Source organism: Gambusia affinis, linkage group LG17 (genome assembly GCF_019740435.1).
Source record: "Gambusia affinis linkage group LG17, SWU_Gaff_1.0, whole genome shotgun sequence".
Taxonomy (NCBI): Eukaryota; Metazoa; Chordata; class Actinopteri; order Cyprinodontiformes; family Poeciliidae; genus Gambusia; species Gambusia affinis.
This window is the reverse complement of record NC_057884.1, coordinates 12296840-12316242: the sequence shown is the minus strand read 5'-3', so window position 1 is coordinate 12316242 and position 19403 is coordinate 12296840. Positions and strand designations below refer to the sequence as shown.

The 19403-nt window shown below is 36.8% G+C and overlaps 2 protein-coding genes across 2 annotated transcripts; one reads left to right on the top strand and one right to left on the bottom strand.

The window, feature by feature from the left end:
- The first annotated feature begins 881 nt into the window (after nucleotides 1-881).
- On the top strand, nucleotides 882-7865 carry bspry (B-box and SPRY domain containing). Its single transcript, XM_044096208.1, has 6 exons — nucleotides 882-1410; nucleotides 1832-1930; nucleotides 5051-5281; nucleotides 5418-5443; nucleotides 5537-5661; nucleotides 6861-7865. The coding sequence occupies exons 1-6, from the start codon at nucleotides 886-888 to the stop codon at nucleotides 7394-7396; spliced, it is 1542 nt and encodes a 513-aa protein (XP_043952143.1). The 5' UTR covers nucleotides 882-885; the 3' UTR covers nucleotides 7397-7865.
- A 2499-nt stretch (nucleotides 7866-10364) lies between these two features.
- coq4 (coenzyme Q4 homolog (S. cerevisiae)) lies at nucleotides 10365-18498 on the bottom strand. Its single transcript, XM_044096207.1, has 7 exons — nucleotides 18318-18498; nucleotides 16946-17098; nucleotides 15898-15994; nucleotides 15212-15314; nucleotides 14941-15070; nucleotides 14685-14778; nucleotides 10365-13624 (listed from the first exon to the last, which is right to left on the bottom strand). Exons 1-7 carry the CDS (start codon nucleotides 18391-18393, stop codon nucleotides 13435-13437), a joined length of 843 nt encoding a protein of 280 aa, XP_043952142.1. The 5' UTR covers nucleotides 18394-18498; the 3' UTR covers nucleotides 10365-13434.
- Nucleotides 18499-19403: the final 905 nt, after the last annotated feature.

The following is a 19403-nucleotide window of genomic DNA, read 5'->3' as shown; positions in this document are numbered from 1 at the left end:
AAACACCATCATGAAGATCATAGTTTCAAACCAAACAGGTCAGGGACAAAGCAACGAAGGAGTTTAAAATCAGGTATAGGTAGGCAACAAAACAACGCACCAAGCTTTCAGGATCTCAAGGAGGACGATTCAATCCATTATAAAACGGAGACAGTGTGGGGCAACTGTACATCCACCAAAACATGGCCACCCACCTTAAGACACTGCAAGATGAATTTAAAAAAGAAGACAGGAAGAGAGAGATACAACAAACATGTGAAAAAAGTTTCTCTCCTCTAATGACACCATAGGTTAAGTTTCGGCATAATACTAACATTGCACTTCACTCTGGATCACCATCCTTTGTGAAATATGGTGATGACAGCAATATACAGTGTGAATACTTTTCCTTAGTGGGGATGTTGACAAGAGTTGTTAGAAAAATTGATGGAGCCCCTAAAGTTCAGTCGCCTGATGTATAAGGCTGGTATAAACAAAGATTACTTTTTTTTTACTTTTCCTTTACACAGCTTGTGTTGTTTTACCACTGAAAATTCCATTAAAAACACTCTTAAGTTAGTGATTAACCTTAGAACATGTAAAACAGTAAGCATAAAAGCTCAAGATGCTATTATCACAAGGATTTTGAACTGGTTACACAAGAATGGCTTGACATAATTTCCACTTAAGTGGATGTAAAAAGTCATTGCCTGTGGATATTCTTGGTAAAGTCCACTGCTAACAGAGTTATCAAACCATGAAGACGTGCTAAAGAGTTTGTTCCTTGACTGTTTGTAAAACATTAATATGCGTTTCTGAAGCTCTAAAGGCGGTTACAGCTGACGCCCTAGACAAAAAAGAAAAACAGGTGGGACAGAAAGATTTTGCTTTCAGCTCTGACCTCTCATGTCCGTGTCACTTCCGTGTTCCGCTCACCTGTTACACCTGTGTCACAGCGCTGGTCCGCATAGGTGCGACTCTTACAGCTCCGCCGGTGCGCACCTGTTCTCCTATTGTGCCATGACTGAGGGATTTACCGAATGTGACTTAACATGCTCGTCTCCTGCTACATCTGTGGAGACCTTAAATGCCGTGACATGCCTGAAAATTGATCCTGAGCAGCCCATTTTCTCTGTGCTGACCGGCGGTATGAAGGAGCACCAGCAGGAGCAGGAGGAGGCGGACATTGCCGTGTCCCATCAGAACACCTGCGGCGGAAGCGGCGGGGGAGCTACCTCACCGACGTCCGCCGCCTCTGACACCGAGTCCGGCATCTTCTCCGTGGAAAGCGAGGTCTGCGCGGAGCACGACTCCGAGCTGGACTGGTTCTGCGCCACCGAGCAGAAACTCATCTGTTCCCGCTGCGCCAACGCGGGCCCCTGCCGGGAACACAGCGTGGCCCCGCTGACCCGCAGAGTCGGCGTGGTCAGGGTAAGACTTCACAATCAAATTTAAACTAAGCTCCAACAGCTGCTTTTATTTATTTATTTATACCCGGTGAAACTATATGTTACTTCCATTTTAGTCAAGAAACCCATTATTTTACAGCAATTCGTATAAGTAATTCGCATTCCAAAGTTTGAAACTATGTAACTTTTATTATCACATTCTGATAGTACCACTGATAAAATATGGAAACTACATTAAGTGTATTTTCCAAGTCAATATTTACCTAAATTCTCTCCTGGGTGTGTCACAGCTTTTCCTTTGCTGGTGTGTCTGGTATTTTACAGGACAGGATTTTCTTGTTGTCTTACCAGCTGGCCTTGTTCAGCTTTGTGACATTCTCCTCCAAAGGCCCTAACACTGAGCAATCGTATGTGTGTTTGTGCATGTGTGTGTTCTTCTCCAGAACCAGCTGGTGGATGTGTGTGAAAAAATCCAGCTGCAGGCCCTGGGCATAGAGAAGTTCATCCAGCAAACACTGACGGCCAAAGAGCAAAAACTGCAGGTGAGAAATGCTGCTGGTCGCACAGGGAAACCGGGAGCTGATGCTACAAGTGGAACCTGTTTTACTAGTGATTAGAAAGCAGGTGTTTCCTAAAAGTGCTTATCCCTCTAGTCACTTGAGCTGTACAGACACACACTGGGATCCAAGGGCCTCTCAAAGGGCTGGAAATCATTTTAATCACCTAATTTACAATAATTCTATAGTTTTGTATTAATTAAAAAAATTATAGTGCAATGTTTTAGGGCTGGCTGTAAAATCTACTTTTTTGAGCGTTATATCATGTCATAATGTCGCACCCTCATCAAAAACATACCTGGAGTGTTGCTTTGATTATTTCATGCTTGTTTGAGGATTCCTTGAATCTCCCACAGCAGCTATTCAGGAATTTTACACAAAGCTTCTCCTTGAAGTTGTAGTCCCAAGTCGAGCTTCCACCACACAGCATCCCTCCCCCACGTCTTTCCCGCAGAGCTCCTCTAGACTAGTGGCAGCAGTAATTAGCAAACACCTCATTAAATTGTGAGTTTAATCAGCTCTTCATACAAACTACTTCTCACTTCAACGCGCCTAAGAACTGTTGCAATGATGTGCTAATGGCAGAGTGTCGGAAAGAGTAGGAGCTTTTTAAAGAGACAGAGGCCAGTTTCAAGATGATAGATAGTGAAGTAATTATTTCTTCCAAGTTATGTTTGATATATACATTTCTATAACAACTAAAGGTAGCATTTTTAGGTAGCGTTCACTCCAAATATCTTATTTCAAAGCTAACATAGTTGCATCTGTAGTGTTAACATTAGGGATGCATAATCGCAATATTAATGTGCGCAATGTATGTTGTTTACTGCAACATAATAATGGGAAACAGGCAGTAAGGGGGTCAAGTCATTAAGAAAATGTAACTTAGCTAATTTTGTCTAAAAAAGGCTTTTTGTTGAAATGAAAATAAGAATTGAAAAAATTATACAAGACTCGTCACTAACTCAAAGCAGGAAGACATTAACACTTTTTAATCACTTGCTGATTCATCCCAAGTTATGTTGTTACTGAAGCTGTCACCAATATACTATGATATATCACTTGTTTTTGTCTTATTGTGGAACCCTGCTTTGTATCTTTTCCTGCAGTGTTCATAGCTGTTTATATTCACACAATCCTAAAGATGTTGTATTAAATGATTCAATAACCTGATAACTCCTAAACTTTTTAACATTTTGCCATGTTACAACTTTATAACCCTTCTTTAAACCTCTCCTCAACTTTTCTCTGTCTCTTACCCATGGCCTTACCATAGTTAAAGATGCAAAATACAAATACATTTCTTCCTTTTCTGGATTTTAGCTGATGTTTTTTTAAACTTTGTGCACTACTTTGTGTTGGTCTATAACATAAAATCCAAACTCAGTAGATGGAAGTTTATGGTTGAAATGTGACAGAATGGTGAGAAAGCCGAAGAAATATAAATACTCGTGCAGCATAGTAGTAGTTATTTTGGTGACCTGGTCATAACCTTCCAACAAAACCAATGTGACCCCCTTGTACTTATTAACCTGCAAGCGCATAAAGAGACTTTGTATTAGAGGGAACCCCTCGTCATGCTTGTGCAGTTTTATAGGTGACCTGTTTGTAAACAAAAAATAAAACAAATTCTTTTACAGCGTTAGTGAAGACTCAGACCTGTGAATTCGGATGTATTAGTTTGTTTGTTTCCACCATCACCTCCTTCTGATTGCATCTGAGCAAATTCCAGATCAACAGTGTTTAGTCAAAGGTTTTCTTTCTAGGAATATCACAATGTGGAGATTTCAGAAAATTCCCATGTTTACTCAGGGACTGACTAAAGGTGTTATATTTCTCTTCAAGGACAAGTCTATGACCGTCCGACATTTTGTGTTTGTACCTATCAGGGTCAAAAGAGACATTATAATTTTTGTAGTGAAAGAAGCAGAAGTTAATGATATTACCACTAATTACAGAGAAACATGAGATGGAGTGCAGCAAGTTCCCTTTTGAATATTCTCTTCATAAAAGTTGGAAAATTTGTATAACACATGTCAACAATAAAAAGCCCAAATACCTATAAACCAAGATAAAAAAAAAATTCCAATTTAACGAAACCTGACATATTAATTAGTGATGCATTGCTTAATCAGTAGGAGTTAAGTGATGCATTCTTTATTCTAACTAATTGGGCCAGAACAGATGTTTCCCTCTAATTTTTTATATAAAACATATTATTTGATTTTCTTTTATCTGGATGTTGTATAAATCTAAATTAGTATTTTCTTTTACACAGCAGCCTCATTGGAAAGTGTCTGTCTTGGAAAACGAGACAATGTCTCTCAGACGGCATTAATGTAATATACATATCATTATATCATTACAAAAATAATCCTTACGGATTTCTTTGTACACCAAGATCACTTTTGATCCTTCACATTATTACAAGGGTGTGCATACTTAGGCAACCAGATGATTGCAACATTTTTGTGTATTTAAACTTTCTTGCTTCAATTGATTTGTTTATTTTTCAATTGAATCACACAAGTCATTCACCACATCAAAGTTGTAATTTTTCAAAAATAAGTAATGATTGTGTTACTATTTAACATCACAAAAACAAGAACCTGCACAGTCTTGCATCCACTGCAAATCATCAAAGAACCTTTAGCACATTTTATTTTCGTAGTTATTTATTCTTGTTAAATTCAATTACTAAAATAACATATTAATAAATGAGTTTGAATGAACTGCAGTCCTTGGAAAGAGAATAAAGCAATATGTGATTATGTATTGCATTTCATCCGTCCTTGAATTAATCTCCTAATAAGAGTGTTTATTGTGTCTAGAAGCATAAAACCTTAGATTTGCAACCGAGTTTATTTAATCGTATTCTCACTGTGGTCAAGTTAGAAAGATGTTGTCATCTTGCGGGTTCAAGCTGACTTGCTAAAATCCATATCAAATACATTGCAAAAAGTCCATGCTGTGTGAATACTTTAGCAATGCACTTTGAAAAATGTACCCGAATCAGAAGGGATTTTAATGCAATCAGAAAGAAAAATAACTGATACTGAAATCTCCGGATCTACCTCCGACACCTTCTGCCGTGTCTTTACCCAGGCGTCGGCGAGCAGGGCGAGGGAGCAGGTGCTCGCGCAGGTCGCCGCCGCCCGCGAGGCCCTGGAGGAGGAGGAGCAGCGCCTCCTGGAGCAGGTGCAGAGGGAGGAGGAGCGGGTGGAGCAGTGCCTCCTCACCCAGAGAGCTCACTGGAACCACGCTCTGACAAGTCTGTCGCAAACACGCTCCCGCTTGGTGCACACGCTGACGCACGCTGGCGACGCACAGCTGGTGGTGAGAGGCTAGGGGTGTTTACACATGATGGGGTTATGACGGTGGTGGGAAAGTCTTAGGATATAAATACCTGGAGGCTGATAAGAGTCATAAACTACTGAGAATAATCCCTTTCCTCCTGGCTCCTTTGTTTCAGACCGGCATTCAAGAAATTGCTGAAAGGTACTACTTTATTCATATGACTAATATTTGTTCTTACTGACAAGATACTGGAGGTTTTGCTTCACTTCTGATGCTTCTGTGTGTTCGTATTAGGGTGGAGGAAGCTGAAGGAGTCGGGAAGCCCTGTGACACCGACCAGCTCAATTTGAACCCAGCCTGTATCGACAGCAAGTTGCTGAGGGGCCTCTGGGCGACTGCTCTGCTGCTGGGGCCCAACGGTTTGTACATTTAACTACATCCTGGAGATTCAGCAGAGGCACACAAGATGACCATATGCTCTGTCTGTTGTACAATACATTAATCTTTTCAAATTTATTATCCACCACTTGTGAATAGAGTAGAAAGTACTATATACATAGGAAATTCACATAGTAAATGTAAATGTTTACATTTACATTGAAATATATTTGCATGTCAGAAATGTTAGGCATAGTCCTAAATTCAGTCAATACATGTTTTTAATTAATAGTTTAGGATGGCTAAATATACCTGTTTGGTTTTTGTGTTGTTTTGTCTGTAGAAACTTAAATTTAGAAAGGAGTATAAAACTCCATTACTGATCAAAATATTAAAATTACAAAAATATAGTAGTCATTGTCTTTTAAAACATGAAGCTACTAACATATTGTTGCTCATTTCTAAATTTAAGGACAATTTGTGAAGCGTTATGTGCTGTTATATCCTAGTATTTGTACCATTTACAATGTACTTCCAGTTTTTGTGTTGTGTGTGTAATAAGATGAAGGTATAAAATTTGCCGTGTGCTACTGAATAAAGATAGAGTAGGTTAGTTTTTGCCGTGACATTACCATGTTGGGTTTATTCTTCTTTTTTTCACGCGGGGCTGAAAGTTCAATTCTCTGTACAAAGTCTTAGTGCTCTTTGGCATCACATGATTGAAACCTCAATCAAACTCAGAGTCCGTTAGAGGTGAGTGAATCTTCATTCCCTCTTCAATGCAGACAGAGTGTCTGCATAGGCTATCATGAGATAAGGTGATGTTATCATTTGGGTTTTGCTATGAGTTGCATTTGCTTAAAATCTATCAAAGTGTTATCTACTATATGGGAGGTATATGTTGCATCTTTAAGTTGTAACAGTTAAACCTCAACATTATTTCCAAATGTCCAAATAGTTCAAGGCAGATTGACTTAGCTAGATATTACGTGTGTGAGGATCTCTGATACATAGCTAAACAATGATAGAACATTATTCCATTGTCGTTTAATGGCAAGGTAAATTGACAAAAGTTTACATACATACATGCATACATACATACATACGTACATATGTACGTACGCACACACACACACACATACATACTCATAATCTGAACATAATTCACGTCTTGTGAACTAGTTTGGCTTTATGTTTACAAACAGCCCAGATTCTGACCCATCTGTTCCTTTCCACACAGCTTATGGATCACCTCTGTTAAAGTTTGATGAGCGCACAGTCAGCCCACTCCTCTCCCTCTCTGAAGACCTGCGCACTTTGACTTTCCTCCAAAAGAAGCCCCGCCAGTCTCTGCCATACGACCCGGCTCGCTTTGACTCCTGGCCCAATGCTTTGGGATCTCTGTCCATGTCCTCTGGCACCCACAGCTGGATAGTGGACGTCGGCAAAAGTGGCGCCTTTAAGATCGGGGTCTGCTACTCCTCTCTGGAGCGCAAAGGTTCTGGGAACGAGGCGCGGCTAGGCTACAACAGTAAGTCGTGGGTGCTGTCCCGCTATGATGGCGACTATTCCTACTGCCACGCAGGGAAGAAGGTTCCCCTGCAGGTTGTGACGAGGCCCCAGCGGATCGGCCTGCTGCTGGACTGGCTGAGCCAGATGCTGCTGTTTTACGAGCCGGACTCTGGCACTGTGTTGTACTCTGTCACTCAGCCCTTCAACGCTCCGCTGCTTCCGGCGTTTGCTCTGACTGACCGCAGCATCACTATACTGCACTGAAAGACCACATGAGCATACACATGTTTAAAAGCAGAAGGGAGAGACATTTCTATATCATAGAAATATGATGTGCAGGTGAACAGGAGCTCTGTGCAATGAAAACTTCCAACTGCATTAGTTCTTTATTTATTCAAATTTTTTTCTAATTTCTTTTGTATTATTTTTAATTATTTTTTATGCTTGTTATTTTTATATGTTGATTGTATTACATTGTTGTACTGTTGTAATTATCCATTAAGTAATTATTTTGACTGAAAATTACTGTTTTGTTTTTTTTAATAGAAAGATTGTCTTTGTAATAAGAAAACAGAATAGATTTGTATTCTGTATTATGTAACGCTTTTAAACGTTATAGATAGCAACAATAAGACTGGTTGATCTAGACTTTTAAAATCACAGAGCTTGAACACTTGACTACTAATTTAAACCTGTTTACCTTATGATTAGTAAAGTGATTATTGCTGTTTCATTTTTGTGTTTTTGTTTCTACTTTTTTTCGCACTGAAGTATTTCATAAAGGAGCTGTTTTTTCTGTCATCAGATGCAACTTACTGGATCACATTAGCAGTGTGTCCTGCATAACGGCAACTTTATCCTGCTCCCATTAGGCTAAAGGTTTATATGTCACATGCAGGTCATAAACACCTGACCTTCATGAAAGCAAGAAAAGCTAAATTTGTTTTGCAAATTTTCTGATTTTACCATTAGAAATATATAAAATATAGTTCAGTTCACTTTATTTTGGTAAATTATCATTATTAAATAATGTATTTTATTGTGATGATAACCCTACACAAAGTAATGCATACTGTAATTGAGAAATGAAAGACTAATAATGCGTGGTTTTCATTTTTTAGGAAATAAAAAGCTAAAACGCGTGGCTTTGCATTTGTATTAGCCCCCTCTACACTGATGCCCCTAAATTGTTTAAACCAACCAATTGAATGGAAAGAAAAAAAGCAGTTGTTAAAAGAAAGCCATAAAAAGTTTTTTTCACCCTCAAAGCTATGCAAGCAACAAAGCAAACGTGGGAAAAGGTATTCTGGTCAAAAGAGACCAAAACTGCAAAATAACCTAAACACATCATCTCCATAATGAAACATGTTAGTGAAAGAATCATCCTGTGGGAAAGCTTTTTTTTTTTTAAAAAAAAGGATACAACAACACATCTCAGAGTTGTTGGGAAGATGGATGAAGCTAAAACAGGCCAACCTGGGGGAAGAAATACGTTCAGAGGCTGCAAAAGACTCAAGACTAGTAGTGGAGGTTCACATTCCAGCAGGATAATGACTCTAAGCCTGCAGCCAAATGGTTTGGAATGGTTTGGTGAGAAAATGTTCATGTGTTCCAGTGGTCCAATCAAAGCTCAGATGTACATTCAATGGAGAATCAGTGGCATGACTTGAAAATCGAGCTTTACAGATTATCTCCATTCCATCCTTGTGAAGTGAAAGTGAATCAGCAAAGTTAGTGTGCATTGCAATTTAAATAGAAAAGTTAGTATGTAACTATCAACATGTTTTTAAAAAAAAAAAAAAAAACATGATTTGGTCAAGTGTATTAAGGAGAGATTCTGTATAGGTTTAAAATAACAACGATAAAAGTAAAATGCCTGTTATAAACTCTAAAACAGAATATTTTTGCAGTCAAACTATAATTTAAAAATAACTGATACAAGATTTTTAACATCTAGGAATTACAAAGGAGTCAAGGCAAGTTTTTTTGTACAGCACATTTCAGCGAAAAGGCAGTTCAAACTGCTTTACTCCACTAAAACAGATATTGAAATAAGCAATAACACATTGTCTTGATTCAACAAAAGAAACAAAAAAACAGCAGAGAAACATTTACGACTTTACAGAATTTATTTTAATCTTCAGTAATATGTTATAAATCGTTGAACATACAGATGGAAAACATTAACTCATTAAATGTCTATTTTTGTAGTTTTCCAGTGGTAGAAAGCTATAAAAACATATAGAAGCACTTAAAAATGACTGGAAAAGTAAGAACAATTGGATATGGATAATTTATCGGAAACCTATTATTAAGTATAAACTGAATGTATAAGAACAAGGCCAGAATAAAAATATCTTCGGAGTTGCAATGATTGTTGTATGTAGCTTTTAAAAATAACACAAAAAGCCAAGCTATCTAGTAATAATTGAGACAAGAATAGTTTTGAAAATGCATGTTTGCTATTTATTTGACTGATTTATCTCCCTTATACACGTTTTTAAATTAAAATAAATAAATAAAAACACCAGGGGGCAGCAAAGTCTAATCAGGCCTCCATGAGCGTCCATAACAATTTTGCTTCTCATTCAAAGATTCCTCGTTGAGCTTCCGGGACCACAGACAGCTACAAAAACTTCAACACTGAGTAAAAACCGATGAGCCTCACATGATGTTATAGAAAAACAGAACAAAATTTATGGAAACAAGATATGATGCCTCTTTTATTACAGCCATGACTTCTAAGCCCTGATTTATACGAAAGGAACAAACTACCGTAATACAGGGAAATGTGAAGTGTTCTTTATCACAGAGAAGAGACCAGGGACATATAAGAAGGACACAGTCACTAGGGTGACCAGATTTGGGGTTTCTGAAAAGGAGGACACTTTTTTTTTGTTGGGAAGGATAATGAGGGGGTACTTCATATTTTCCCACACACACTTAATGCAACGTGATTGGATTTGGGGAGAAGGGCGAGACTAATTTGCCATACAAATAAACCTGGAATGGAGTGGTGGAACGGAGTGGCAATGTAATCACAATGCACTGTAAGCTATGTAATGTGTTTTGAGGCAGTTGACCAAAATCCCGGACGATTTTTAAGTTCCCCCCGGACATTTTTTTAGGTCTGAAAAGTAGGACATGTCCGGGAAAAAGAGGACGTCTGGTCACCCTACAGTCACACAATACAAAGAGAAAAAGAAGGGCACATGTCCAAACCATGATTTTATTGTCTTAGCACTACAACTTTATATCCATATATTGTCTGATGAAACTGTAAAATATTTTAACATAAAACTTGTCTAAAATGACATGCTCATAACGCATTTTAAATCAGGAAGAGTGTGTAAAACCTTACTGTCTGTTTCTTTTATTGAACAGGGATCATGAACAGAAGCATTAATCTCAAAGGAAAATGTATTTTATACCAGATTGTAGTTCTCAGAGGTAATTTCTATCTTCACTTAGTGACACAAGAACACGCAAAGAACACTGTAAAAAAGAACAATACAGAACATATATACTGCAGGTACATTCATGAGATAATATGTTGCCTAATAAAAGTTCAAGATGAAAAAAAGGAAATATCAAAACATTAAAAATAAATGTTCTGTAACATACAATCTTATATTCCTATAACCCAGTATCAATACAGAAAAAAAACCTCTTCACATACACCAACTTGGACCCCCTAAAGAACATTTTCATCACAAGATACAAGTTCATTTCATATATTTGTGTATATTTTATGTCCATTATTATTCTACATGCTCGGTCCTTCATGTGATTCATTGAGGTTAGCCTGAGTTATGCACAGGGAGTGTTAGGAGGAACCAAAAACAGACGTCAGACTGCTTCCAGGAGACACTATCTGTTTTCATAACAGTAAAACCTGAAGCCTCGTGTCAGGCTGGGATAGTGCCATGCTGGTCCAATCAAGGAGTGGATATCCAAGTGTTCCTGGAGAAAACTGTTCTTTGTGATGACACCCTGTATCCTGGTACCCATGTTGACTGTGAAGGGGATTTTCAGTAGGAACTATATATAGAGGCAGACTAAAATATGCTTAGAGGTCGAAAAGCCAAAAATTGGAAACTGTGTTTGTGCTGTGTGCAGACCTACATAAATGAGCTGTGATTATAGTTCTTTGGGGGTTTTTTATGTTCTGCTTAGATTTCTGCATAACAGTGCACAGATCTGTGTTTTTAAAGTTTCCCTGGTTGAAATAAAATCCTGCTTTGTTCAACTACTCAAGAGTCAAAACACTCTTTTCCCATTCTGAAAGTGACCAACCTTCAATCACTAAACATTTACTGTATTTTGCATTTAATTTTATTTTAAAAATAAGTTTTTACATTCAGTAAATTAGAAAAGTGTTGAAAAGTTTAATTCAGTGACTCCGTTTGCTAGGTGAAAAACATTAGATTACACAGACTGATGTTTTAAAGTCTGTTAATTATAATTTCTACTAACAGCTAATGACAACATGACATTTTAAGATCAGAGTCAAATAACAAATTTTTAAAGAAGAAATGACAGCTTAATGAAAAGTTTTCCTTTGCTTAACACATGCAAGTGGCTTCAAATTATCTTCATGAGACAAGTTAGTCCATTAATTACATGAAATAAAATGGTACAGCAAAGAATATGCACATATACTTAAAAAAAAAAAAAAAAGATGTAAAAAAAAAGACTTCTTATCGTAATTACGTTTTCAGAACAATGGGGTCGATGTCTGGCAAAAAAATCCACACTTTATTTTAGTCTTTAGATGCCTTTTAAGAATCTCTGCTTGTTCATTCTCTTATTCTTTCCCCAGATGTATAAAGTACAACATGTAAAAAACATCCTCATATTATATTTCCACCTGCGGTCCTTACTCTTGTTCTGGTGGTTTTGCGGTAATGTGAACTGCTATTTCTCCTCAAATAATGTCCATTATGGAAATAAAAGAGTTAAATTTTTACATTTAAAACTTTACAATCTAACAAAAATACACAATACAAACCAAGTTTTTAGTGCCACGTGTATTTATTTTATCATCTCAAATATTCAAAATAATTGTATAAACCAAAACGTAAAGTTACTGTATTGTTAGTGTCATCACCAATTCTAGATAAACTGTTGTTTTTTTGTTTTTTTTTTAATAAAAAATGGTTGTTGAAGTCATGGCTTTCAATATAATGCAAAATAGATTATATCAGGTTTTACTGTCGCCCTCATAGGTAACACTAATTAGGACTTAACCAGTTAATATTTATTTGTACTGATATCTAATAGGACTGGGAGATCTTGTTGGCTGTTTATATTTTTGTACTCAATACTTGCAAAGAAATTTGAGTTGATTTCTGTTAAAACATAAAACCACATGTTGTTTTTTTGTTTTGTTTTGTTTACCACGGCTATTTACATTCTACATAAAATCATAATTTAGTTGCAAACTCACACTATATCTTACAACAATAACTGCTGGACTATTTGTGCTCTATGTCAAAAGTTCATTTTTAAAAGTTACCCATAAATTTTAATATTTCAATCTACAAGCTTACTTCTCTGTAATCGCATACTTAATGTTGGACAGTGACAAACACCGTCTATTTTCTGTAGAAAATAAAAAAAACGATTGGGGAAAGACCAGCTGTATATCAGCATCATTTCTACAGAACTTCTGGGTAAATTAACCACAGACTTCCTGGACTCTCATTTCCTGGATATGTGGTTTTACACCAACTGATCATTATTAGGTACGTGCTATTAGTCAGAACAAAAAGCAGATAGTGAAACTCCTGCTCACCATTTTATTTCATGTTTGTGATAAGACTGTTTAAAGGTTAAACAGATGCAGCTGCACCAACGCTACATAAACCACTCGGTTAAAACAGGTTTAATGAGAAGCACTTAACCAGACTCTGTTGAGAGATAATATCAGGTTCTAGTAAATAAGATTGTGGATAATAATGGCCATTATATGAATGTGAAAATTATATTTGCTAAAAGAACCGTCCATTCTTAGGCTCTGAAGTGTATTTTTGGTATTTCCTACTCCAAACGAATCACATTCTAAACTGACTGCTGAAGTTCTTGAAGGATGAAGACACAATAAGAAGGAATTAGAAACTTAAATATGCCACACGTTGAAAACGGAGTCAATGAATGCTTTTTGTGAATCAGATAAATGAGCCAGTGTTTCCCAGAATCAAAATTCTCTCCCCCATGTCCTCTGTGGATAATTACATCCCACAAGACAAAAATCCCACACTGCTATTCTTCAAATATTTTTGTTTTGGCTGCTGATCAGTTTATATTTGTGTCCTCCTCTTGTTTGAGGCACTTAGTGTGAGTGGAGGTGGCTCGATGTTCAGCTCCCGCCTGAGGTCCTCCAGGCTCTGCTCCCATCGCCTCTCGTAAAAGATGCTGAGAACGCAGCGGGCCCGCCTGCCATTCTGCAGGGCCCAGGGGCCCAAAGATGTGAAGAGTGACTGTAAACGACTAAGAGAGGGAGACAGAAGAGTACGGTTAAAGGCCGTCATCACAACCTTTTTATTTCAAGTAAATCAACAAATCCATATTGGCAAAGACAGGAAATGACAGCGAATGAATGAGGAAATCTTTAATGATTAACAGACAAGAGGAACATTATGTTCCCATCTACTCACATGCTTTTGTAACAAGAACAAACGAGTTTATGAATAACGCCCTGGGGAAACCCATCTTTCTGCCACACACTGCCCTAAACCAATCAAAAACCAGGAAATCATCTAAAACACTCCTATATTGTAGTGGTTATATATTACAGACTGTTCTTCTGTGTTTAGGTCTTCCAGAATCAATTCAAGACTAATTAATTATTATCTTAGCTTTTGTTTAAAAATGGTTGATCGATCGATTACTGGTCACAAATGGCTTTGAAAGTATTTGCATAATCCCAACTATAGGAAATGTGTTACCATTTATAAAATGTTACCATTTCTTGTCTCCTTTAATATTTTTAAAATAAAGAGGAGGAAAAAAATGCTCGCAAGAAAAGGATGGATACATTTTCTTCTATCTCACAGTGACATTTTTGGGAAATTATGCAACATTGTGAAACATTGATAGATCATTTATTATTTTCAGCCAGAGTTATAGGAGCCATTCTGAAAGGTTCAAAGAGCTGCAGGTTGCAGACCTGCTCTAGATGTTTAAAACGAACATAGACGTGGTGGTTATACAAATTAACGACAGACTAGCTTTAATTCTAAATTGCAAACAAATAAAAAAATAGAGATTTTATTTTTGCTTCCTTTCCAAATATGTGCTCCATTTTCCTCAATACATGCACTCGAAATAAAACACATTGCAGCTAGAATGTGAAAAGATTCAAGGATTTTCACTACTTTTAAGGGACATGAACCTTTCCTCATCAACCTCAAACTTCATCTTTTTGTGGGAACATTCAAGTGCATCGGCACAAGCAGCACTGGTTTGAAATTAAAAGAACGTTCCATACAACAATTCGTATTTTCTTCAAACAGAGCTAGCTCCTATCAGACATATTGTACGTAAGCACCTTGCATTCAGCCGAAGTGGCCCCAGCAAGGCTCCCAGAGCGCACATGGGAAGCCCCGTCTGAGCGGCTTCAAACCATTTCACCGCCACCTCACCTGAAACCACGATGGAGAAATATGCAAATTACCAACAGAAAGGGGAGAGATCACAAGACAGTCAGTCAAGAGTGAAGATTTCAGAAAGTCTATTTTGGTTTTGAGTGTTTATAGAGAACTGGAACTGTTGCTCTTTCTATTTCTATATGCAGCTTGACTCACCCAGCATGTTAGTGGGCATGCCCAGTAAGGTGTGCAACAGGTCATGGACCTCTCTATATCTCAGCATGATGTAAGCTAGCTCCTCATTGTCCACAAACTTCACCTCCGCTCTAGAGTCAGGCGTCACTTTCTGCAGCCAAGTTGCAAAAAGAAAAAAAAAAAGAGAGAGACAGCTCATTCATCAGAAACAGAGATAAGTGGCAACAGGATGAGACTTGTGTTCACAAGTGAAGTCTGGATTTGGATTCGTTAAGCATAAGCAGAGACATACATTGTCCTCCAGAAATCTGAGATACTCTCGCCCAAACGACTCATCTGGTAGGGAAGCCATCTTTTCCAGATCGAGTGTAGACAGACGGATCCTTGGCCTTTCTCTGCAGCGTCAATTCATAACAAAGAATAGACTAAATCAAAATGTATCCATGCAGTGGAAGAATGTTGGTCATTTCACCCCTTCACCAGATTATTTTTGGTGTTGCTGCAAAGTTTGATTTCTTTTCTACCCTTTTTTTATCTTCTTAAGATTTTTTCTGCTGAAAACAAAAAATGAATGGAACCGGTAACAGCAATTTAAAGTAATTTTCTAAAGTCCAGTGATCATTTTCTGTAAGATTATGTGGCTAATTGACTAAAAGAAAATACTTTCTACCATCTGTTACATTTCTACTAGTTTATATGAGGATCAGAAGGGTAGGAGTGACATATGGCCATCAAAACAACAAAATGCAGTGAAATTATGCTACTTATTTGAAAATTTCAATTCAAAATGTTATTTATAGCTCATCAAAATACCTGACAGAAGGAATATAACAATAACCAATGATTAAGTGCCTGGTTAAGAAACGGAAGAAGGAAATGGAAAGAAAACATAACCTTGAGCCAAAAATGCGAGAATATGTTGACAAAAGGGCGAACTGACCAAAACAATAACATTCAACCTAAACTAGGGCGACTCACGTCAGGATCGTGTAACCCTCGGGGTCATTTTTCATCCGCTCCCTTAGATTTATAAGCGCTAAATGTCCTGTAGTTTCTCCCAGCACAGCAACCATGTCTGTGAAGTCAGCACAGGGATTCAGGGCATCAGTAACACTATATGGAGTTTTCACAGCCTACTTGGACTCAACATCAAAAATTTTAGACAGAATATAAAAGAATCCTTATAGGTATAATGTCTAAACCCACAGAGCAGCTCACTGGTTGGAAATACAATGTTTTGTTCCTCTGTGCCTTTTAGGGAGTTTTTTGTTACATTTGAGAAGCTGCCTCTGAGTCTACCAAAGCACGATGTAGTCTGAGTCATTTCAGTATTGGTTTACAATGTGACTATTCAAACATGTGACGTTTCTATCACAAGGAAACAGCAAGGTTCAGACACAGAGTACATACTGGAAGTCAGGATCTTCTCAGAAATCTGTGGGCCCAACCTGATGCTAACTTGCAGCTGCCAGGCGTCTCCTCAGCTGTGAGCATTTTTCCATTTTAAGCTACTGAAAACGAGAAGCTGGGGTGCCATTTCATTTCGCTTCATTTTTGAATGAGGAAATTAGGATGTGAAATTAATTCATCAAAAACCCAGTCTTGCTGAAACGAAGAATAGCTGATTTTAAACACACACAGCTGCCGCAATAAATCACAGTGAAAATACTGCTTTACAGTATACAGAATACATTAAAGGCCTGGAATATCAAGAATAAAGTCTAACTTTAAGGTAATTTTTCGACTAGGAAATTTCATTATGCCCTTTTTTAAGGTTTTATTGGGTTTTGTTTTTGACAGTTTTGCAAACTGTGCAGAGAAGCCTGAAGCAACAACAATAAGACAAATTTGGAGGAGAGATGAGTTTAAAAAAAAACGTTTGCCACTGATCAAATCACACGCAAGCAGTAGTGTTTTATTAATGGATTCTAAACGGCAAAACAAGGATGGGAAATAAAATGTTTGTTTCCACACAGTCGGTAAAAGTATTGAAACTGCTTGAACTTTTCTTCACGTGGATTTGTACCGTGTCTGTAGGGGTCCTGCAGAGCCGCCACTCCTGATCCGATGGCCAGCAGTGCTTTCTGGAAGGAGGTGGTCTGGATGTGTCCAGGGTACAGCCCATCGTAGCTGTAGGTCAGCTCAGCACCACTAGTGAACAGTCGGTGGGCGAGCAGAGCTGAGCCAAAGGTGGAACAGTGTTAAGACGCAGGAAGCGAAACATTTCTACTGCAGCGACATGTCAAAGGAATGACGACTTTTGATAAATGACCAGCCTTTTTGGGTTTCTTGATGCTAATTTTAGCTTTTATTTGGGGGGTTTTCCACAGTGCATGGTGTATTTTACTGTAGGTCAAGATGCTAGACACTTAAATATTCAGCTTACAGCAATCACACTGCATTTTTGCAGGAAATGCAACATCTTTCTAGTTGATTTACCTGTTCTCCTAAAGCCTGTATCTACACTCAGGCATCTGATAGAAGTCAATAATTAAGTAATGAAATAAAGTAGTGTGAAATCTACATGATAATTTAATATTACACATTACAGTCAAGTAGAGTTTGGATGCATTTAAAATGTGTACTTTATTTAACCCGGAGACCACCTGAAATTCAAAATCTCATTTACAAACTCGCCAAAATGACAGAAAATGAAATTAGTGCAAAAAAACAAAAACAAATAAAAAATACAACAAACACGCAAACATTTCAAACACGTTTGAAATATCAAATGTCACTAATCTACAAGCAACACTAAAATAAATGCTATTACATATTCAACAGTATGATCCAAACATCACATCCAAGCACTTCTGTGAAATTCTGATGTTGCATAAAATGTATACTGCAGTGACAATAGCATTTTAATATAGTAAACATTTCTATTAAGTAAATGAAAAACAAAATTTATAATTATTAAACTGTGTAAATTAGAGGCAGAAACAATTAATTAAACCTTTAAATCACAAGTTATACCTGATTAGTTTTGTATTTATCCCATTGTTTAACTTGAAATAATTAACCACGACAATGTTATGTTCACAATTACTAGATATATATTTAATTGAGCTCTTAATTGTTTTTGCATCCAAACAGTTCACTGTAATTGCAATACTGCAAGTATAATTCATTATACATTTAATGAAATGTAACTATTTTATGATCAATGTAAGTTATTTGATACATTTATCAACATTTAATTAATACCATAGCTCTCCATTGAACTACTGAACCGGATGCTAAAACTCCAGCTTCTTGTACCGTTCTGTTTTGACTGCTAGAAGTAAGCAGCTAGGCTAACACGCAGCTAAACAGGCAAGCAAAAAATAATTTAATAACCTACTCGTTGCTTAAAATGCTTTTACAATTGCGAAAAGAGCAGCGATATAAATCCGTACCTTTGAACCATTTAGATGTTAAATAACTTTGCGTTTGATTGAGCCGTATGAAGGGATTTGACAAGCGCTGCCACATTGTTATCCAAACGTATTGCGCATGCGTCGATGATGCTGCGTCATTAGAGAAGGATTTTCTCGGCCTGCCGGTTCTTTTGTCCGTTGGAGTTGGCTCCTCTGTCGGTGTCCTTTAGTCGATCTTCAAAATGAGTTGTGTATTACTAAAATTAATCAAACAATAAGTACTATGACATCTTCACACCAAATAAGCTCATAATAATATATTTGAAGAAGAAATTTCTTTAAATTAATGGCATTAAAAAGTCGGATGTTGGGGATTGCTCGTGAATGATTTACTTTGGATAGTATCTCACCTTCATGATGACAGTACAGTTTGGACTAAAAGGTATCACTGCATAAAATGTGTATGTACTCAGTATAAATGATGCATCCACGGAACATTACTAGAACCAGTTGTGTGTGTATGTATATATATATATATATATATATATATATATATATATATATATATATATATATATATATATATATATATATATATATATATATATATATATATATATATATATATATATATATATATATATATATATATATATATATATATATTATTGATTGATAAAAAATGTAATCTACTTATTTTTTTTATCTAATATGTGAACTCATATTACATTTCTAAAATCTAGACGTATTTATTTTGCAGTCATATGCGACAGTAATGTTTAATGACAGAAGTGAAACTAACTACATTTGCTCAGCTAAAATGACTTGAGCTAAACCGTTGTTTTTACTTTTATTTCAGTATATCAGTTTAAAGTATTGCTTTCCAATATCTCTAAACAGTCAATGAAGAAGAAACTTGTTTTAGCCAAAAATGCACCAGGCACAAACCTACATCTTATGTTAATGTTAGACTTCTTTTTTATACATTAGCTCTGTTGTCTTCTTCCATTTGGAGGTCAAACAGTGAATATTGTCACTGGAAGCTACACTGCTCTGTTTTATGATGAGAAAAACTCAGTGTTTCTTTTGAATTATTTTGTATTTATTTGCGTTAATAATTTAATT